Source organism: Alosa sapidissima, chromosome 9, assembly GCF_018492685.1.
Source record: "Alosa sapidissima isolate fAloSap1 chromosome 9, fAloSap1.pri, whole genome shotgun sequence".
NCBI classification, from domain to species: domain Eukaryota; kingdom Metazoa; phylum Chordata; class Actinopteri; order Clupeiformes; family Clupeidae; genus Alosa; species Alosa sapidissima.
The window spans coordinates 5517779-5541169 of record NC_055965.1 but is presented as its reverse complement, the minus strand read 5'-3'; the positions used below and the strand labels follow the sequence as shown (position 1 = coordinate 5541169).

Here is a 23391-nt window from a genome sequence, read left to right as displayed (position 1 = left end):
GAGAGAGAGAGAGAGAGAGAAGGAGAGGGAGTTGAGGGTGAAGGGAGAGGTGATCACTGATGTCACTGTTGGTGATAATGGTACATTTATGGCTGCGGTGGCGGCAGGTCATTCCTCGGAGAGGTGACTCACCCTGTGTGTCACGAGTATCAACCTCTGTCCTTTTTTTGCTTTCACAAATGTGTCCTCATTATTCTGTCCATCCAACACTAAGTTGACCTCATGGGGGAAGAGGCACTGGAGGTGGACAACTTTATTTGGTGAGTTAGTGTGTGTGTGTTGCTACCTCAGAGTATCACCTAAACAAAGCTACAGGCTAGACTTGGCATGTTTAGCCTTTTTCAGTGTGTGTGTGTGTGTGTGTGTGCGCCTCTTAAAGTACAGTTTTGGTCGCTATGGTGACATGAGGCCCGTGTGCGGCCAGATTAAGCGTCCCCGGGGGCATTAATCTGGCAGCAGAAGGCCACGGCTTACAGCCACCAGCCGCTTCACTGGCCCACTGCTGCTGCTCAGAGCTGTTCACGCTGGGCACGCACACACACACACACACACACACACACACACACACACACACACACACACACACACACATACATACATACACACACTGACATATATGCAAGCACATACATTCCCACACACGTAGCTATACCTACGTATCATTCTGCCCTCTCTCTCTCTTACTTACTCACACAGACACACACACACACACACACACACTAGTCACAGTCCCACTGCTCACTCTTGTTCTTTCTCTGTCTTTCTGATGAATTACATCACATGCCTGTGGCTTGTGCCGGTAATCCCAGTCCTGGTGTTATGTCATATTGGGTGATGGGGTGTGAATCTCAGTTACCAGATGACAAGAACAGCAACTACTTTACGAGAATACTGAGTCGATGGAAGTTATGATAGTGTCACAACCGTTTTGTAAGAAGTTAAAAGCATTACATGCACCGTCTCAAATGGACCTCAGCATGGAACGCCTCCTCTGTTGGTGGGAACGCTCTGTTCTGTTGCGGTGTGTCCATCAGGGGTCTAGTGTTATTAAGAGGCCGCGGGGAGAGTCGCTTGGCGTGGAGTGGACATGGTTAAAATATCGCAAGCCTACCCGGGGGCCAAGCCGCAACTTGGCCTCATTAAACTTTGAAAACGAGGTCCAGGACGACGCAGCGGAGACCGGCCAAGTGGACAGGGCTCCTACGTGATCCTACCTGTTTGTGTTGGTGAGGAGCCCACCGGTCCAGCGGGGCCCCCAGAACGAGGAGCAGTGGGCGTGGGGAGGGAGGGAGGGAGGGAGGGAGGGAGAGGACAATGCACCGTGTGTGGACAGCTACAGCCAAATCATGTGAGGTGAGGAGATGGTGCTGATGGTGTTGGGGGTGGTGTTGGGGGTGGTGTTGGGGGTGTTCGTGCTCTTGTTTTCTCAGCACCACTCCCCTCTGCTCTCCCATGGCGCGCACGTGTGTGTGTGTGTGTGTGTGTGTGTGTGTGTGTGTGTGTGTGTGTGTGTGTGTGTGTGTGTGTGTGTGTGTGTGTGTGTGTGTGTGTGTGCTGAGTTTGGGATGGAACCATCCTATTGTAAGGGTAGAGCATGTCTCCTGGCTCAGTGCGTGGTGTGTGTGTGTGTGTGTGTGTGTGTGTGTGTGTGAGGTGGAGGTGGGGAGGGTCAGACATGTCTACAGCTGTGTGGCCACAGGCCCTCACTGTGTAAAACACTGCATCTGGGACTTGAGTTCAGCGGCCCCGTAAAAAGGAGTTTTACACTGGGTGGCTGACAGGTGTCCACTAGTTTGATTTTTCACCTTCACACACACACATACACACACACACACACACACACACACATACGGTCACACAGTCGCAAGATCTCTCCCTATCTGTCTGTATCTGTTTCTCTCTCTCTCTGACTGTCTCTATTCCCCTCACTATTCTGTCTTCTTCTCTGTAGGTGATCCTTTTATGACTGCCTCTCTCTCTCTCTCTCTCTCTCTCTCTCTCTCTCTCTATCCTTCCTGTGACAAGTCTCCCTGTCCACTCCTCCGTCTTGTTCTCTCTGTGCTTCTTTTCCAGCCACTCTGCAGCCGTCCTCCCCATGTTGCCCAACACACACACACACACACACACACACACACACACACACTTCACGGTTATATAATGGCCCACCAGAGGCATGTGGCTTCTCTGGGAAAGTAAGGAAAGTTTTGGAAAGGGATGGAGGGAGAGTCAAGAACAGAGGAAGAGAGAAAAAGGAGAGGAGAGAGAAAAAGAGAAAGGACAGGGTAAAAAGCCAGGGAAGGAGTTAAACAACGGTGAGAAGAAGAAGAAGAAGAAGAAGGAAAAAAGCTAAAGGAGTGGGAGCAGAGCGAGGTATGGATGCCTGGGCCCTCAAGCACGGGATCTTAGAAAAGAAAAAGAAAAGAGGATAAAAACTCACAGGGAGGGATAGAAAAAAGGAGAGAGAGAGGAAGGGAGGGAGGGAGGGAGGGAGAGACGGGGGGAGAGGGGTGGCGGGGACTGGCTGGAGACAGTAGTGGGTCGGTAAAAGTAAAGACTGGAAAAACAGAGGGGAGAGCGGGAAGGAGAGGGGGAAAGAGGGAGGGACGCAGGAGAGGAGGAGAGAGAGAGAGAGAGGGAAGAGTGTGAGGGAGGAGAGGAGGTGGAGGAGAGAGGGAGGGGAGGAGAGAGGGAGGCCAGCTCAGGGCGTCGTGGAAACGGAGGTTTCCTGTGTGAGAAGGCGGGCGGCAGCTGGCTGGGGTGCAGGGAGGCAGGAAAGAGTCTCTCATCTGAGGGTGTGTGACGCAGACGCAGCGTACGTGTGTGTGTGTGTGTGTGTGTGTGTGTGTGTGTGTGTGTGTTTGTATATAAGAGAGAGAAGGGTGAGTGAGGGTGAGTAGGGTGTATGAGTGTGTGGGTGTGTAAGAGAGGGAGAGAGAGAGAGAGAGAGAGAGAGAGAAGGGTGTGTGTGATTTATTGTAGCTTGGGTGAGGGGCAGTGGAGCCACAGAGTATGTGTGTGTGTTTGTGTGTGTGTGTGCGGTTTAACTTTGTGTGTGTGTATTATGGCGTGTGTGTATAGATATGATACTTTTTGTGTGTTAGTGTTGAGGGGGGATGTCGATTGAGACTATGGTTTGGATGTGTGTGTGTGTGTGTGTGTGTGTGTGTGAGGGTGTGCTTGCCTGTGAGCAGCAGGGTGTCCACTGAGGCTGTGGTTTGTGTGTGTATGAGTGTGTGTGTGTGTGTGGAGGCCAGGGAGGTAGGGATCAGTGCCTGGGCACTCTGCCCAATGGGAGGTCACTGAGGGGAAGAAAGAGGCCCGGGGAGGTGTGTGTGTGTGTGTGTGTGTGTGTGTGTGTGTGTGTGTGTGTGTGTGTGTGTGTGTGTGTGTGTGTGTGAGAGTGTGTGTGTGTGTCTGTGTGAGTATATGTGAGGGTGCGAATGGGTGTGCTTGTGTGTGTGCATGCATATTTCTGGCCAACTGTGTGTGAGAGTATGTTTGTCTTTGTGAGTGTATGTGCATTTGTGTCTGTGTACATTTCTCCACGTCTGTGTGTATGTGTGTGTGTGTGTGAGAGAGAGAGAGAGAGAGAAAGAGAGAGAGAGAGTGTTTGCAAGTGTGCGTGCATATTCCTCCATATATCTGTGTCTTTGCATATAGTGTTTTTCCATGATTGTGTGTGCCAACTCTTTTCCTTTAAGTGTGCAGCCCCACATGTGCAGTTTAGAGCAGGGCCAGGTCTGTGTGTGGGCATATGCTTTTAAAATGATCCAGTGTCCTTTCTGCCCATACCTTTACACACACACACATTAAATACAGAAATGTACGTGTGTGTATGTGTGTGTGTACGGCTGAGTTTATGTAAGAGTGTGTTTGGGTATATGTGTGTCATTGTGTGAGTCCGCTCTCACAATCACACAGCATATATTTATGCATAAGTGTGTGTGTGCATTGTGCTCATTGTGCTGTGTGTTTTTGCCTGTGTGTGTGTGTGTGTGAGCACCATCTCTCTGCATGGCCTGCATGTGTGAGCGGCTGTGAGCTCACAGTGGAATGCAAAGCCACACTGGTGGCCTGGCATGCAGTGGCTCTCTCAGCACAGCCTGTATTGTGGCCAGGAGCTGAGCTGCTTCTGTCTTCATGTGTTCACAGCCTCAACAAGCACAGAGCAGAGGCCACAGAGGCCCCCAGCACACTAGCAATATGGCCAGAGAAACGTCTTGAACGCAGAATCTTTAGCTCTTTCATTTTCATCTTTTAGTAAAACTTATTTAAAAAAAGTATAGGTTGCTCTCAACATTGCTCTCATGTTTTTGTTTTATTCGATTAGCCTTACGTCCAGTGTTTTTCTAGATTGTTCTTTATGCAGAGTTCCGTGCCAAAGTGCTCTAGACCACTTCTGGAGAGTGTTAGAGCATAGACCACTTCTTGTAGAGTGTTAGTGCATAGTTTAATGCAATTCTGGACGTCATGCAGGCATTTCAAAAACCCGTATTTCAGTAAGGATAGAAGTTCTGTTTTTGGATTTGAGAGATAAAACGGAGCAGCTCTCTCTCTGCCGGGTCACTGTGGACATCTGATCTGATTGAAGTCCGTGATAGCTGCTCTAGTTCATCATCTCTGTTGGGGGTCCAGGGTTTGCGCCGACTGTGTTCATCTTAATGATTATCTGAAGAGGCCACTTGGGGAAATGTGGCTCGCCGTGTGTGTGTGTGTGTGTGACAAACGGAGAGTTAGTAAGAGACAGATAGGGGAAAGAGTAAGGGAATGAGAGAGAGAGAGAGAGAGATGAAAAACAAATTAAATTGTCTTTTGAGAGGACTCCCACAGAGGCCCTACCACCCTCTTCCTGGCCCCTGGGCAGAACCAGGGCAAGCGCACCGTGAAAAATGAAACATCTCAACCCCTCTCTCTCTCTCTCTCTGTCTCTCTCTCTCTCTCTCTTCCCCCCTCCATCTCTCTCTCTCCCACAATGTCTCTCTATCTCCCACCCCCATCAGCCTCCAATGTGCTTTGAACTCTGGAATCGAGAATGTGTGTGAGTACATAGGAGGCTGCCCTGTGTGTGTGAGTGTGTGTATATCTGTGTGTGTGTGTGTGTGTGTGTATGTGTATATATCTGTGTGTGTGTGTGTGTGGTGTCGGTGGTGGGGGGTGTTTGTAGGGGATACAAACGTCTCATTCAGACCCCCTGGCACCCTTCGCATCGCCCCCCCCGACCACCACCCACCCCCTCCGCTCATCCGCCCTCTCCTGCCCCTCCACTTCCAAGCACACACCAAACTGTTCCAGGCTGTGTTTGCCCCGCGGGGGGACAAAGATTCCTTTCAAAGCGGCAAGCTGTCGGCACAAAGACAACCTGACCCCACGCCTGGGTGCGGAAGTCCCTGTGAGGTCAACTCAGCAGACCCCCCCCCCCCCCACCACAGCCTCCTCGCCTGCCTCTCTAGCCCCTCCATCTCACAACCACCACCAGCCTGACCCTGCCCACCCATCCCCCCCGCCTCAACACACACACACACACACACACACACACACACACACACACGACAAAACAAACGAACATGATGAACGAACAAACAAACACCTACGTGCTGATACTCACACACACATGCATGTGTACATGTTGTGTAAATTTGTGTAAAGTTTTGTACACATATATTTTGTACAAATACGTTGACAAAAACACAACACAAACACACGGCCAAATGTATGCTGTTAGCCCTCTGTATGCTGTTCATCAGTGGGTAATGGCCTACAGTGAAAACAGTGCCGCTAGCCTTGCTAAATCACAAACAGACTAGTGCAAGAAGAGTCCAAAATCAGGCTAGGTTATGTGGAAACAGAGAGAAACAGAGAAAGAGAGAGAGAGAGAGAGAATGAAAATATAAAAAGCTAAAGGGGGAATCGAGGCCAGAGGGAGAGAATCCATCAGAGGGAGGAGAAGAAGAGAGTGAGGCCGGGAAAAGGAGGGTGGAGAGAGAAAGAAAATGAGAGAGAGAGAGAGGGAGAGAAGGAGGGGGAGGAGGGGGAGCTCTTGCCAGGGAGTGGCTGCCAGGACGGGGGCCACAGGGCTGAGTGGGGGCGCCGTCTGCGTTCCTGCACTGAGGGGAGTTTCCGCTGGAAAGAGCGCGAGAGAAAGGGAGGGAGGGAGGGAATGAGAGAAAAAGAGTGAGGGGGAAAGGATGGAGAGAGAGAGAGAGAGAGACAGGGGGGATGAGGAGAGAAAAAGAAAAGAACAGTGGAAAGAAACAGATGAAAAAGGAAGACAGGAGAAAAAGAAGGGAAAGGGAGAGAAAAAAAGAGGGAGGGATAGAGAAAACAAGGGGTGGAGAGAAAGAAAGACAGATAGTTTGACAGGGGAAGAGGGGGACGAGAGAGGGTAGATGGGGCTAGCTAGACAGCCTCTCCTCAGGAGCCAGGGTGTGACCTTGGCTAAGAGTGGTGTCCAGAGCCTGTTTGTGTCAAGCGCTTCTGCAGCCTGTGTCCAGTCCAGTCCAGCAGCCTCCACGGCCATGGGCAGAACAGCTTCAGCCTCTCAACTACGACAACAGTTCATATCATAAATATACACTGTTAGATATATACATATAAAAAAAGACTTGAAATATAATAATGTTTACAGCAGTTTTAACATGAAAAAAAACTTATAGTGGACCCTAAATTTGACAAAGTTAAACTTTTGTCCAAACTAAGAGTATAGTTTCTGCCTGAATGTGTCCGCTCCGGTCCCTAGCTGACAGTGCGGAGGAATGTGGTAGCTGGGAGAAATTATGCTTTTTGCGGTGGGCCTGTTTGTACGGCTCCACCGTGACTCATGGCCAGTTGTGGTTTACGGGCCAGGATGGCTGCCTGAGCGTAAACATCTCCTCTCCGCTCAGCATGGCCCCTATAGCCTGGACTCTGTAGAACTCTGGGGTTCAGGAGCGAACCCTGGGGTGAGTTTACATTAGTTTCTCGTTTCTCCTCTCCTCCTCCTCCTCCTCTCTCTATCCCTCTCTCCTCTTGTCTTCTCCCGTGGGCGTGCAGGTCTTCATTTATGGTAATGGGTTAATAAACTGGGTGACCTGCGGTTCCACCCATGTCTCACAGACACAGACGCTGGGGCTACATGTAGATACAGGCCAGACACCCTAACCACTGCTCTTCATTAGGACTCTGCGTGCGTGTGTGTGTGTGTGTGTGTGTGTGTGTGTGTGTGTGTGTGTGTGTGTGTGTGTGTGTGTGTGTGTGTGTGTGTGTGTGTGTGTGTGTGTGTGTGAGAGAGAGAAAAGGGAAAGAGTTTGTGCGTTAGCAAGACAGTGAGTTGGTGTGTGTGTGTGGGTGTGTGTGTGTGTGTGTGTGTGTGTGTGTGTGTGTGTGTGTGTGGTGGTGTGGTGTTGTGTGCGTGCGTGTGTGTGTGTGAGAGAGAGAAAAGGAAAGAGTTTGTGCGTTAGCAAGACAGTGAGTTGGTGTGTGTGTGTGTGTGTGCGTGTGTGTGTGTGTGTGTGTGTGTGTGTGTGTGGTGCGTGCGTGTGTGTGTGTGTGAGAGAGAGAAAAGGGAAAGAGTTTGTGCGTTAGCAAGACAGTGAGTTGGTGTGTGTGTGTGTGTGTGCGTGTGTGTGAGGGAGAGTTTTTGGATGTGTTTGTGTATATGTGTCACAGAGAGGGAGGAACAAAGCAGGGCAGCGGGCGTGTTTCTGCTGCGTGGTTGGTGTGGTTGGCATCTGGCATGTTGGCATGAGTTGTGGCGGTACTGATGCTGTGCATGTGTATGTTTTTTTATGTCAGTGTTCCATTATGTATATGGTATACATAATGGAAATCTGACAGTGAGTGTGTGTGTGTGTGTGTGTGTGTGTGTGTGAGAGAGAGAGAGAGAGGGGAGAGAGAGAGAGAGAGAGAGAGAGAGAGAGAGAGAGAGAGAGAGAGTGTGAGTGTGTGAATTTCATGATGTCTAGGACGAGAAGTTACTAAGGCTGAGGGGGGCACACAGAGAGCAGGCCATCTGGTCTGATATGGCTTACATTCCTCTGTGTGTGTGTGTGTGTGTGTGTGTGAACAAAGGTCATAGGAGGGGGGAGAGAAAGAGAAAGAGAGAGAGAGAGAGAGAGAGGGAGAGAGAGAGAGAGAGAGAGGAGTGAACCACCCAGAGCAGCAGCAGCAGCATCCCACAGAAGGTTTGCGTGAGAGTGTGTAAGTGTGCGAGTACGTGTGTGTGTGTGTGTGTGTGTGTACTTCTGAGGAGCTCTGACTGGCGTGACTAGCAGAACGACATGTAAATGAGTTACAGTTGCTCCACGTATATTTAGCAGCCCTATCGCATATGTCTGTAAGATATTTTTCTCGCTAGGGTCTCTGAGGGTGGGAATGGAAGTGTCTCATGGGCTTCTTATTCCCTCTGAGGTGGATTTACTTTTCCAGACATGTTTTTGATGAGAAAATGTTTTACCAAAGTACAAGTGAGCTTGTATCTGGGATTTATGTGAAGTGCTTACATTGTGATATGAACATGATAGCAGCACTGTAACCTGGCTGACTGAAGTGGAGAGTGACCTCACAGTAACACCCGTTCTAATTGTCTCTCTGACCACAGGTGTGCGGAGCACGTGCCACTGCCATGCTGTCACTGGACGAACCGCTGGACCTGAAGCTGCCGTCGGGCAGAGACCGTGCGCCACAGAGAATGTCCATCTGCGCCCCACTGCACGCCACCCGCGCCCGCCAGGCCCGCACCGCTAACGACAAGAGCGTCATCACGCCTGTGCCCCCCTCCTCACCGCCCACAGGTCAGTCAGCGGCCAAGAACATCGAAAGAATAGAAATCGACATTTTTTTAGGTGACCAGAGGTGTACATGGCAGCGAGGACCTGTGTCCCTCGGGTAATGCATTATACTGAGCGAGCACACGAAGGTGGCGCACATGACTTACCCAGGTAATGCCTGCAGACTTCACGCAGTGCAATGGCATTCTTAATGGCAGGGTTCCCTCATCATGGTGTCTGTAAACAACAGACATGGCGTGAAGCAGGCTATTGTTTTGGGTGACCGTGTGAGCTCACCTCACCACTATGGCTGCCAATATGATCTAATTACCCCCCTCTCATTCACTATCTCTCTCTCTCTCTCTCTCTCTTTCTCTCTCTGTGGCCCAGCACTGACCTGTGTCTGATGGGGCCCGTGATGGAATCATTTAGATGTGACGTCACTAACCTATATATGTCTATAGCTTAGCGTGATGCTAGCGGCACAAAAGGACATTGGTTCATTTTTCTCAGAGCAGAGAGAGAGAGAGAGAGAGAGAGAGAGAGAGAGAGAGAGAGAGTTACAGACATGCGTGCACATGACATGCATAATGGCTGAAATCAGCCGCTGTGTAAGTAGAATGAAATGTTAATGAGCAATCAGGAGGTTACTGATAGAGACGTAGTGACCTCAGAGATGATGGCCCCAGTGCTGCTGGAGAGGAGAGGAGAGGGCGGAGTGGCCAGGGGGAGCTCACTGTGGCTTGGACACTCACCCAGATATCTTGGAAAAGAAAACAAAACGTGGACAGCGAGAGAGAGAGAGAGAGAACAATGGAGTGACTCACAGCTGTTTGGAGTGGAAAAGTTTGAAGTGTGTTATTATCACTGTGCCGAATAAATAAATAAATACAGACAGACATGCAAAAAAAATATTAATGCCGGATGCGTTTACCACACATACATACATAGCTAATCTGGAAAAGAAGGGAGTAACTTGGAGTCAGATCTTCACATATATCTATATATATCACTACATTCTGTTTTCTATGTGTGTGTGTGTTGTGTCTATATGTGTGCCTGGGATATAGGAATTCCCACCTGTGAGTTCTTTACCTTGAAATGCCTTTAATCCTCTCTCTCTCTCTCTCTCTCTCTCCTCCCCCTCCTCATACCTGTACTGCAGGTGTGCCGGTGTCCCCCCAGGCAAAGCAGGAGCCCCAGACCCCCCCTGCCATGGACCTGACCTCTCGACACAACTCCGCACCTCCCTCCCCTGTGGACACCCAGTCTAACGGGGTCGCCACACACTCCTTCCTCCCCAGGGTACGTATAGGCCAGCATGCTACCCTGTGATATGTGTGTGTGGGTGTGTTTGTGTGTGGTTGTGGGTGTGTGTGTAGGTGGGGGTTTTTTGGGATTGCGATTTTGATAAGGTTTGTTTTAACTTTTTAACTTTTAGCTTTGACGGACGATAAAAGGATACTTAGATATCAATGTCTATGAGCCCAGAGCCGTTCCAGCCATCACAAATAATAACCACAAAGAATTTATTTCAGTTCACCTGCCCTTCGAAAGGCATGTTTGAGCTATCTCGTAGATGGATGGGGTGTGTGTTTCAAACTGTTCACCCCAAACCCAGGTGTTTAAAAGCCAGTCTGAAAATAGTACGAATGAATCCTGAGGGAGACTATCAAATTCCATAATGCACGCTTTGGGAATGCATGTTCAAGAACACGTGTCTTTATAATCACACACTCCCGTGATGGTGTCGGGGTCGTGACCCACGTTAAAGTATGACGTGAGCCAAAGCCGGGATGTTATCACCTGAATTTGAAACATTGTACATCTACATAGTTTCTCCTTATTTGGACCTACAAAAAGTAAGGTCTGTCAGAAAAAACTACTTAAACTACTTACCTAAACATGGCCTCTGAAATAGAGTTGGCAAAAAATATTTTTCGGAAATGTTTCCCCTCTGTTAGTCCTTCCCGAAACTATTGGGCTCTGGCATTTTATATTTGAATAGTTTACATGTATTCAGACTGAAATATATTATCCAAATACAGAGTATATTCAATGTAAATCTCCTACAAAGAGCCTTTACAGACGTCTCTTTTTTGAGACTGTGGCACTGAAGGGTGCTTTTAAGGAGTTTTAGACTCCACTCTGTAACCTACATTTGCGCTAACTCAGTCAGGCTTAAGTACTTATACTGTGTGGAGCGTTAGGGAACAGGACAGACTGTGAATTAACGCCTTAGTTTCCCCGTGCTCCAGACCCGAGTGTGTTAGAAAAAGAGGCTGTGTGTGTGTATATATCTGTGTAAATGTGTGTGTGTGTGTGTGTGTGTGTGTGTGTCCTCTAAGTTAGCTGTCAGTGTCTCGTGCCTGACCAGAGCATGGGAAGGGGGCTGGAAGGGTTGGGAGGTGGGGGGGGGGGGGGGGGGGGGGTTGAAAATCAAATCATTGTCGGAGAGGCCATGGTGTCCCCGTAAGAACTCATTAGCCATCACATGCACTCCTCCTGCGCCGGCCGTGCCTGGATGCTCCACTGACGCCCATTCAGCCCCACCGACTGCTGGCCACTCATTTAGACGTCCAAATCGAATCTTGGCCCGGCGCATTCTCCCCAACATGCTGTTTGCCACCTTTGTCCAGCCAAGGAAACTGGAACACACGACAGACAGGTCACACATAGCCGCATGCACACTGGTGGCCTGTGTGTGAGGCCGCTCGCCGCGCCCTGTCCACTGATCTACGTTAACGCCGTAGTGCGTCATGTTGTTGAACACTGTCCACTGTCTTCACTTTCAGATAGTTATGGAGAAGCTCCATCCTCTGAGAGAGAAATGTTAGATACGCTCCTACAGCTGCTGTTATCAGTGTCGTTCAGTCAGGAGGCTCACACAGGTGCACGTCCTTACCTGTTGCTTATTTTGTGAGTGCTCAGCTTAGCACTCGGAAGGCAGGAAATGGGTTCCTATGGTCAAGTCTGGTGTAAGTTAAGACTACTGCTAACAGTGCTGGGTGCAGCTTTAAAACAGAACAAAAAAGTCTTAAAGTCTTGTCTTAAAGCAGACAAACAATCGATATGCATAGAATAGACTGGAATACCAAGAAAGAGGGTGTGGGTTTAGAGTATGTCTGAAACCAGCAAACTCTGCATTCAGCACAAAAAGTTCCTTTAAGGGTTTGTAGAAAAAAAATACAGTTAAGAGCTAAGGACCAGCCGAGGCATCAGGAACAGCTGGAGCTGTTGTGCTGGTGTGTGTGTGTGTGTCTGTGTGGGGTGGTAGTGTGTGTGTGTGTGTGTGTACACGAATGTATTTGTGCTTTGGAGGGGGGTGGCAGAGGTCTGGCATGTGCAGACCTCACGCCCAGTAACTCAATTCAGCTCATATGTAATTTAATTCCCCATCAATCTGTGGTGTGTGGCTCATTTAGTGACGGCACCAACCTCCATATCTCCACACACAGACTATACACTGATAAAGATGCCCCCATCTGAACCCTCACCATGAACGAGATATAGATAAACAGAAAGAGAGAGCGAGAGAGTGAGAGAGAGAGTGAGAGAGAGAGTGAGAGAGAGAGTGAGAGCGAGAGAGAGAGAGGCCTATGGTTTATTACATTACTTTGTAACCCCTGGAATCTATTCAACAAATCATGATGACATTTTCAGTTTTCAATCACAGTTTATCTCCATCTAACACCGATATTGACCCCAATCAGTTTCCCATAGAGCAAAAGTGCTGACCTGCCTGTGTCCCATGGCCTGTCCATTCCCATTGCTTAGAAATGTGCTCTCCCTTTTCTCCGCCTCTATGCACACTAAACATTGACCATATGTGCGAAAAACGCTGCACAAAAAAACCAACCCCACAATCCAGCTTTCCTCTCTCATTCCTCCCCCAACCCCCCCCCCCTCCATTTATGAGGCCAGTCCTCAAGAACTCCCACTCTTTCCTCCCAGTGGACGGGGAGCTGGCCACAAGTGCAGCGTGGCTCCAGCTCGAGCCAGGGCTGTCGGCCTGCGCACAGGCCGGCCCCTCCCTGCGACCTCCGAGGGGTGAAGCCTTCCCTATTCATCATCCCTCACTCACTCCCTCTATCCCTCTCTCTCTCTGTCTAGGGGTCGTGACCTTGATGTTGTTTTTTTTGCCTTTCTTTCTTTCGTTCGTTTGTTTGTTCTGTCTTTCTCTCTCTCTCTCTCTCTCTCGCTCGTCCTCCTTGTGTCCATTTTGGTCGCGTCTGCTGCTGACTTGAGTGAGTCATTCTCATTAGCGCAGACACAGACAGCTCTTATTGCCTGCTTTCTCAGCTGCCTTAGCTGACGGCTGAGGAGATACCCCAAGTAAACTATACTCGCTCTCTCTGTGTGTGTGTGTGTGTGTGTGTGTGTGTGTGTGTGTGTGTGTACTTAAGGGAATATGTCTGGGCTTGTTCTCCCTGCAGAGTTAGCTAAGGCATTTTGATTTAATTTGCCAATAGCGCATCATCTCTCTCTCTCTCTCTCTCTCTCTCTCTCTCTCTCTCTCTCTCTCTCTCTCTCTCACCTCTCCATACCTTCTCACAGGAGTCTGCAAACGCCCACTACCTGGAGGGCGGGGCCTCAGCACAGGGATTCCAGTTCTTCCTGCCCATTGGTGCAGGGGGTGGCTTCCAGCTCCCCTCCTCCCTGTTCATTGGTCGGAACGGGGAGAAGCGCACGTCACCCGAGCCCTCCTCAGACGAGCAGCTGGCCTGCCGCTGGAAGAAGGTGTGTGTGTGTGTGTGTGTGTGTGTGTGTGTGTGTGTGTGTGTGTGTGTGTGTGTGTGTGTGTGTGTGTGTGTGTGTGTATGAGTGTGTGTCTGGGGGGGGGGGGACGGGGCGTGGTTGGAGCCGTCGTTTAAGTGAGTCCCTTCAGAAAGTGTTGCGGTGATTGAGATTCAGCCATCAGTGCATGGCTCCACCAAGCTTAGCTACAGAAATCACTAAAGAATGTGTTGTGTGATAATGACATGTTGGCTCTGATATAAGTAACTCTATGATATCTATTTGGGAAAAATACTTTTCACCTACTTGTATAAAAACATAAAAACAAAACACTCTTGTTAACACCTTGTTAACACTGTTGCTGCCATTGTAGCTTAAGAAGGCCTCTAATACTCAAGTGAAACCCTCATGCATCATATCATCTGAAGGGCTGTCTGATTTGCATAGAAGAATTTGATATGTAGAGATTTTTAAAAACAATGTTCCAAAGGAAATAACAAGAAAGGTATAAACGTATAACTTATCAAGTTATAACTTTAAATAATTAAGATGTCCTCCATATTTACTTTCATGCTTTATTCCCTGCTATCTGAGCAGCATATGGCGTGTACTAAATAGACAACAGGGCGTATTTTTTAAAACATTAGTCCAATAATTCCTGAAGAAGACCTCAGACCGTGTTAGGAGCAACCATGCACCCTCTGGTGGTCAAAGTAGAAAGAACGCCCCTTAGGACTAACTGTTAACAGCATTAAACTTGGGAGTGCCTGAATGCACGATAACAAAAAAAAAACTACTGGACTTCAGTGTTTCAGTAATGTTTCTGAGAAGATTAAACACAGTGTATTGCCACATTACTGGGTAAGAACAGGGAATAGCTCTATAGTTTAGGTTAGAGTTTGTGAAGATTATTACCATCTTATAACCTAAAGAAGTTAGTGTATCTCATATGTATCAGGGATTACGTTCACTTGCTATTTCTTTTTTGGTTCTTGGTCATCATGCTGTAATAAGGTTATGAATTTGATTTCAAAAAGTACATTTTCAAGTGCCCGCTATACCGACATGTGGAATCTAAATTGTTCGTTGTTTCCTTCTTTGCCCCTCCTTTTCTGCAACTCTTTCTTTTCTTCCTGTCGTTTTCTCTGTCTCACATCTTGCTCTCTAGTGCCGCCTGCTGTTCGACTCGCTGCAGGACTTGGTGGATCACGTTAATGACTTTCATGTGAAGCCTGAAAAGGATTCTGGGTACTGCTGCCACTGGGAGGGGTGCGCACGCAGAGGGCGTGGTTTTAACGCCAGGTAAGGCTTTAACCGCTTCTTTATGGGTGATCTGTAATGTTAATTGTAAAGTCAGTATGGAAAAGTAACTAATGAAATGGAAAATATGTTTTTGACTTTTGACTTTTGTTTGTATCCTTAGTCCTACCTTTCAAGATAAACTATTTTCATAAAACATGTGGAATTTATAACTTTATCTCTTAATAGAAAAAGTTATAAGATAAAAATATGTTTCTATGGGGTGTTAAGGAAACAAAGTCATAATAATAATAATAATAATAATAATAATAATAATAATAATAGTTAATAAAGTCAGACAATATCATTGTCTAAACTGATCTGTTCTTGACCTGACCTGTCTTGTTTTTATTATCATGCAGGTACAAAATGCTGATCCATGTTCGCACCCACACCAACGAGAAGCCTCACCACTGCCCTACCTGCAACAAGAGCTTCTCACGCCTGGAGAACCTCAAGATACACAACCGCTCACACACAGGTAGGAAAACCACACACACATACACATACACATGCACTCACACTCACATACACAACCACTAGCGATAGCTATGAAAACCAGACACACACACACACACACACAAACCTTACACAGTCACATACAAAATTGCTCACAAACAGGTAGGAAAACCCTAACATACACATAACACATACACAAATGCTGACACTTGACACACACACACACACACACACACACAAGGATGGGTAAAAATACATCAAATGTATTTGGAAATAAAATACCAAATACCTTACTCATATATGTATCAAATGAAACTTCAAAATACAGTAGCCATGCCATGTATCAAAATAAAATACTGTTTTTTGTATTTTGAAAATACTATAAAGACTTTTTCAATGGAGTATGAAATCTATCAATTGATTGGTGAGTTGATGAAGTAGACAATGTCTTACAGCATCAGACTTTCTCTGCCTGACAAGGCATTCCATAGTCAAATATGCTGACCCCCCTGTTACTGACATCCCAATGTAATCTTATGGTCACCTAAATAAAGGTTAGTTTTAAAGTAACTCATGTACAAAGAACTTTTCCTTGATGACTCATAATGATGATGTTCAGTAATACAGTAGATTGTCTACTTCAACATCAGCAACAATGACTCAGTGACTAATTCAATGAATGATAAGAATGATTAGAAGCCAGGTCTGATTTAGACCACATAGCATTTGTACAGTTTTCAGTTATTCAGCACTATCACTGGTGTGTTTCATCACTGTAGCTACATAATTTAGTTTACGGCTGAAAAAGAAACATACATTTTTGTGTGCACAACGTCTATTAATTTGTATATGGCAGTAAATTTGTCACATGCAAATGTAACATCTCTCTATGTAGCCATCATGCTTCATATTCAAAGTCTGTGTAGATTTTAAGCAGTTAACAGAGTTGACAAGAACTTTGAGACGGACAGAAAATAGGCATTGTATATAACTGATGTTGTAACAGTTAGTAAATGAATCTCCAAAAAATAGATTGTTAGACTTGATAACATCATGTTTAGTCAAGTTAAATGCATGACTCTGTAGTCGGAGACAGTCATAATATGGGGTGTAGAAGTAATTTAGTTAATATTTTGTGGATAAATTGGGTCTAAAATAAATATAAAGCATTGTTATTGGTGAAAGGGTGTTTTATTAGCATAATTGTTCAAAATTGATTCCATAAAGATTTATTTTTTTGATAATAAACTAAATCTTTATCATGGAGACGGGAAATGTACCCTGAATTATAGAGTGACCCATATATATAATATAATATAATATAATATAATATAATATAATATAATATAATATAATATAATATAATATAATATGTTAGGTGCCTTTCCCTTTAGAAGGAGAGACCAAACAACTCGAGGAGAACCTGTCTTGGATCGCAGAGGAGTGTCATGCAATGTTCAATGCATTTCAGCTGAGCACTGCAAATTACAACAAAACATTATGTGAGCTAACTGGATAGTTAGAAGGAACTAGGCTATGTTCAGATGTAAAGGTTTGGCAACATTTGCATAGCCTGTTACTCATGTCATTAAAAACCAATGGTGAATTAACTTAATTTCATTGCCTAGGTTACAGACACAGACTTGAGAGATGGAAGTCAGCAGATCAGCTATTATTATTTGTTAAAGGAAGATAACTTTGATAGGACTTCAAGATGAAGTCTTAAAATGAAACATGCTGAATGTTGTGCCACAGTATTCACAAAGCATGGTTCATCTCCGAGCATAACATAGATGCAACTCAGCTCCAAATGGTCTCGAAACGTGACAATTTCTCTTTTCCTTTTTTTCCCCTCTGCATATACAGTACGCTTACCTTACATGATTCAATTAGAAAAATGGACTACTCAATTAAAACTATTTTAAAACTACTGTTAAGACTATTTGAACACAAAAAGGTTGTGTTTCATTCAAAACTGACTCTTTTATACGGTCTGATAAATTGGACAGTCCTAACTTTTAATGTATGATGTCATCACGCTATGTCTTAAGTATACTGCTCAAAAAAATAAGGGAACACTTACAGTTTTCCACAATTGTTAAAACACATTTTTGAAACCTTCCACCCTTTTCTCCATTCTCAAACTACATTCACAGAATGTCTGACAGTTCTTTCAAAATAAAACACTCGCCTCAAAAGTTTCACTTGTGCTCAGAACCAAACAGTGTCAGAGTACCGATCCAGTGTATGATTGAAGTGTTCCCTTATTTTTTTGAGCAGTATATTTTACAGATTGAAAAAAAAAATACAAAACAAAATAAAGTATTTTGATACAAAATATGAAGGCATTTCCATCATTCAAATCAAATACAAATTACAAAGTAATATTTTGTATTTTGTATTCGTATTTTAAATACATGTGTCAGAAATACTGCCCATAGCTGCACTCAAACACACACACACACACACACACACACACACACACACACACACACACACACACACACACACACACAAACACACACACACACATATACAAACATACACACTCACATGCACAACTGCTCACGGGTAGGAAAACCACACACACACACATACAGAACTGCCCACAAACAGGTAAGAAAACCAGACACGCATACACATTTGTTTTCAGAACTGCTCACACACAGGAAGGAAAGCCTCCCTTGTCATCACACATACACACACTAATGGAGATATACAGTATCTGTACATTCATGCACACACACAAAAATACACATACCTATGGGTCAATATATATGCACATATACACAAATTCTCACATTTAGACCCTTTTTATAGCATGTAGGCCTAAACACACACACACACCCTGACACACATATACAAACATTTATATCCTGTCTTTAGGGTTGGATATTTTGGAAACTTTTGAAAAAAATAAATGTGCCAACCATTTTTGATTCTTTCACCAGCCACTCAATAGTAAATAATTAATTTGTGTCCATAGAATGTAACCATAGAATACATAACTGTGACTATACCACACCCTATCCCTAACCCTAACCACATGCCTAAGAAACAAAACATTGTTAACTTAGTGGGGACAATAATTTTGTCCCCATAAAAGACACCTTGACATGTTTTAATAGCTTAGTGGGGATCCTTATGATCAGTTACATTACGACAAGATCTCACACACACACACACACACACATACATACATACATACATACATACATACATACACACACCCCCAAACACATGCTCACACACACTTCTGAGTGCATACAAACACCCACCCACAATGACATACCTTACCATACCTGCATACCTCTCTTTCTCTCTCCTGTAGGCGAGAAGCCCTACATCTGTCCCTATGAGGGCTGCAACAAGCGCTACTCCAACTCCAGTGACCGCTTCAAGCACACGCGCACGCACTATGTGGACAAGCCCTACTTCTGCAAGATGGTGGGCTGCCTGAAGCGCTACACTGACCCCAGCTCCCTGCGCAAGCACATCAAGGCCCACGGTCACTTCGTGGCCCAGGAGCAGAACCCCTCATCTGGCATGGAGGCCCTTCTGAAGGCCGGTCGCCTGGTGGCCTCCTCCGGGGGCCCCCCCATGCTTGGTTGCGCCCAGCCCAAGGGCGACTCCACCCCTCCGCCCGAGCTGCCCTACGTCGCCGGGGCCCACATCGTCCTTCCGGGGGCTGCAGCGGCTGCCGCGGCCCTCTTCGGGGGCCACGGCCTGCAGGGCCTTGGCGGAGCCTCGCTGCCCCTGTCCAACATCGGGCCCCTGGATCTGAGTGCGCTGGGGAGCCGGGTGGCCTCCACCCCAGGCCTGTCCCACGGCGGGCACCTGGGCCTGGGCAAGCCCCCGTCCCTGCTCTCGCCTCTGTTCCCGGGGGCCTCTCTGGGGCTGGGGCCCCTGCTGGCCGGCAGAGTCCGGGGCCGCAAGAGGGCCAGGGAGGAGGAGGATGATGAGGACGACGAGGAGAGGATGGATGAGGAGGATGGAGAAGAGGAAGAGGTGGGCTTCGGACGCGACCCCATGTCCTGGGTTGTCATTCCACCCGGGATGGTGGTGTTAAGGCCGGCTGTGGTCAGCTAAGCAGCGGGGCCCTTCGGGAAAGGGTGCTGAATGGGTGTATGTGTGTATGTGTGTGCACATGTGTGTGGTTGTGTGTGAGTGAGAGAAAGTGTGTGAGAGCATGTGGGTGTGTTGAGAAATTTTGGCGAAGGGACGAATTTCCACCATTCCTACAACGATTCATAGATAGAATTGAACGCTTTTTTTGTCTCTCTCAACGAAAGCTATAACAGAATAACCCTATTCGTTCCCTACAGAAGATCGAAATAAGAGTTGGAAGCTATGGGACAGTTTACTTGAACATTCCTACCTGAGGCCTATGAAATAAGCATGTCTTAACCAACGACATGTTGCTTCCTCCTGGTGAACAACTTGCGAGGGGGTAGCATCTCCATGCTAAAGAGAAAGGGCAATAAGGCAGTTCCAGAGGTGTGACTGGACATGTGACTCACTCCAAGCCATCTGTCCTGAGGCTTATGCGGTCATGCAGTGTGACGACAGTGAGGACACGGTCACTGTAGGTTCAGTCAGAGACCCTGAGAGGCCACCATGGGACAGAACTTTGTTTCTTTTTCCTCTCTCTCTCTCTCTCTGACACACGTTTGCCTTTCCTTTCAACAAATTTTGCTTTCCCTCCCAAACCCTCTACATTCTGTGGCAATACTATTGTGCTCACACACTTGTTATTGTGAGGGAATACAACGGTAACACAAGGGAATGCAAAAACAAGCATTGTAAGGGAACGCAAGGTAGTAAAGAAACTAGTGACAGGATACAGATGTATTTCCAAATACGGGGAACTCTAACTGTGGCTTCTTAGGGGTCCATACATTTCAGAGTGCTTCTCAAAGGCAATTTACCCTGACAGTCCAGCAACATAACAGCCCCCTTAAGGCTGTCTGTCAAAGCATTCTTTTGCACTTTATGCTGTTCTAGAACCATTTTTTTTTCTTTCAGTTTTACAGGACCTCTACTTCATGACATAGCAAACAAAAACAACAAAGATACATTTGTTTGTTTGTTTGTTTGTTTGTTTTTAAAATGTTCTTTAAAAGTTTTTTTTTCTCTGACGAAAGGCAACACATCAACGTCTCATATCTCAAATGTTCTTTTATATGAATTCCTTTGTTCGGGGCTTCTGAGTCTTTGTATGAAAATTGATGCTATTTGTGTGTGATTTCTAGGCAGACAAACCCCATGCAATAGTGTGGTGCAACTGAAACAGTTCTGACAGGCTGTGGAGACAGCAAGAACGGACCATGAGCTTTTAAGTTTTGAAGCCGAGTTAAACGCTTTGCTTTTTTCGTCTGTGACACTAACCTACCCTGCCGCTTCAGTTGCCCCCTTCTCAAAGGTTAGAAGTTGACGTTGCACTCAGACAAGCCTCAAAAAGAAGCTCTTGGTGGACAATCATCACATTGCTGCTTATTGCACATACTTAACAAACTCTAGCTTAGCATGACACATCTGTGAAATAAAAAGCTAAATGTAAGCTGAGAGAAGAGTAAATTCTATACATATTACTAGCTGTGTAACAAGGAGGACCAGTAGCATAGCCTACTGCAGGACTTGGACCATGGTACTGCTCATATAACTGCTTAACAAATGTGAGTCAAGACACATGGCTTCCATGAAAAAATAGCCTACTAGAGATACAAAAGTTCTTTTAGGTAACAACAAGTATTGACAGTAAGTAGGTACAGAGAAGCAGGTTAAGCGAACACATTAATGCTCCAGGCCATTTGTAGATTCACTCTTTGGATAAGTCCAGGGATCTGCTAGGTGGACGCAGCTCACGGGCCTCTGAACTGACCGCCTGTTGTTTACTGAACGTGAGATGTGTTTGACAGGTGCTTTGCGTCAGCGTTCGGTTCCCTGATCCTCCTCCTCACGTTTTCCTCAAGAGGATGTGGAGACTGTGGTCCACCTATTCCCGTCTTTTGAGTTTTTATCTCAAACTGAGACACCCTTGTTCATCCATCACAAGGCTATCAGGGTGCGGTATTGCACTTATGAAACAATTTAGGAAAGTAAACGAAGTGACTCACATGGTCTCTATGCCGACCATCATTGAATACGCAGTATCTGAGTCAGCGCAGTATGCCGGCTATGCTAGCTGTCACAAGCCCACACCTCTTTTTGCACCATTGTGGCTGTGCTGTTGTTTCATGAGTATAAAGTCAGTCAGCCAATCAGCTGATAGGATTCATTCTATAATATTTCTGTGATGACGAAACATTTTTAATGTTGATTGTATTAGCTTTTTTTTTTTATTGTCCTTTGTCACGTATTGCTGCTCTGTGCTTCCATTGACACGGACCTGGTCACGGTCTACTCCCTGACACATTATGTTTAAACATTAACAGATAAGCATTCACTTACGGTAATAATAGATTTCTCCTATTTGAAATCAGCAGCTGAGCATTCTTGTGGGTGTGTGTGTGTGTGTGTGTGTATGTGTGTTTTGTGTGTATGTGTATGTGTGTTTTTTAAACCATTTAGCTGTTGTTGTTTTTTTATTTGCACATAAAGATATTTAATTATCAGTATTTTAATGGTCCGAAGTGCCTTCTATTTAGGTGAAAGTAGACAACATACAGTGTATGAGATAAGCATTTATGTAGAGTTATCTGTATAAATGTATATTTTCCCCCCAAGTCTTTGTTTTACGGACAATTGTGAGGGATCCATAAAACTAAAATGTGTGCAATTAGAACCTCTTAAGAGGTCTCTGCTGTTGTTAAGGATGTATTTTGTAACCGTTAAAAGAGAAGTAATGTCTTTTTCCTCAATTCAACTCCTGCATCTAAAGATTTTGTTTTGCACCTTGAGTCAGACTGGAGGATCTGGCCTGTAGAAAAGACACGAAGAACTACAGGACTTCAGTTTAGTCCACGGTGGTCCACAACTGATCCCACACCGCAAAGTGTAAAAAAAGAAAGGAAATGCAAATGAGTGTTTCAGACGCAGTTGAGCTCGTTTTACAGCACAAGACAATCAGCAGAATGCAGATCTGTGAAACCAAACCAACGTACACACTCATTGTCTCAGCTGTGGTTGAGGAAAGTGTTGAAAACAACGAAAAGGGTTTCGTTCCCAATGGATCAGTGGTCGTGTACCAAAAAGATGCGTGCAATTCTAGACACAGCACACAACGCTTGGAACTGAAGACACTGACGACATATTATTAGGGAAAGGTCTTTTTTCACATGTCGATAGAATTGCAAAGAAAGAAAAAGGTTATGGCACATTAGAGTTAATGTGTTAAATTTGATGTGTAGATTTTATTATGTTTCTAAATTGCCTCAGCTCCGACAGCTGAATTAAAGGCAAAAAATCTGCCATTTTAACATTTCTAAAAGAAAATGAAATGAGTACTTTTCAATCTCATTTTCACCACTGAGGGGTGCTATAAATAAAAAAAAAATGCAATCACATGAATTAATGTTTTTTTTTTTAGAAACACAAGAAAACAGTCAAAATGTAGTCACCAGTAATTATCAAGTCAAACTAGATAAATGCTGACAATTCATATGTCTGGACACATGTTAATCTTACATATTGTTATGCTTACATGTTGTGAACGTTGTAAAAAAATAATTGGCATAGTCCTTTTCACAGAGAAAAAGTGAGAGATTTTTTACACTTTGTTATGTGGGACCAAGGGTGAAATGTAGCATTTAGTATAATTCATTTCTAAACTGATACAGTTTTTGTCACTGTAATGCCGCCCTTGAACAATCAGGCTTAGGACATCAAATAGAACTCCCAAATGAAAGTGACAAGTGGGAAAGCCCATTCAAATACGAACCCTCCTGTTTCTTTTCAAGCCATCTTTGAGTCAGCTTTGTTATCAATGGTTACGACAATGGCAACAATGTCAGATCAAGAAGAATAACACTAATGGTGTTAATAAAACAGCATTTGACAAACACTACAGTTGTTGGGTGTGTGTTTCTGTGACGTGAGTGTGTGTTTCTGTAACTCTTTTGCAGCCTCAAATAATCAGATCCTGCTCAAATAGCGCTCCAAACTGTATGTATGCTGTATGTTAAAGGTGTATTCGTCCTGGAATTATATCCTG

General features: G+C 45.6%; 1 protein-coding gene and 1 long non-coding RNA gene across 2 annotated transcripts in view; one reads left to right on the top strand and one right to left on the bottom strand.

Annotated features, from left to right (window-relative positions):
* glis2a (GLIS family zinc finger 2a) overlaps positions 1-23241 on the top strand; it is a 31574-nt gene extending 8333 nt beyond the window's left edge. The window contains exons 2-7 of the mRNA XM_042104887.1: positions 8576-8768; positions 9910-10049; positions 13302-13484; positions 14650-14783; positions 15143-15261; positions 18571-23241. Of these exons, the coding sequence (XP_041960821.1) occupies positions 8600-8768; positions 9910-10049; positions 13302-13484; positions 14650-14783; positions 15143-15261; positions 18571-19328 (1503 nt within the window). The 5' untranslated portion in view covers positions 8576-8599 and the 3' untranslated portion in view covers positions 19329-23241. The remainder of the gene's footprint in view (positions 1-8575; positions 8769-9909; positions 10050-13301; positions 13485-14649; positions 14784-15142; positions 15262-18570) is intronic.
* LOC121719374 lies at positions 13238-19970 on the bottom strand. Its single transcript, XR_006034257.1, has 2 exons — positions 19904-19970; positions 13238-13281 (listed from the first exon to the last, which is right to left on the bottom strand). It is a non-coding gene; the product is annotated as an uncharacterized LOC121719374 (long non-coding RNA).
* Positions 23242-23391: the final 150 nt, after the last annotated feature.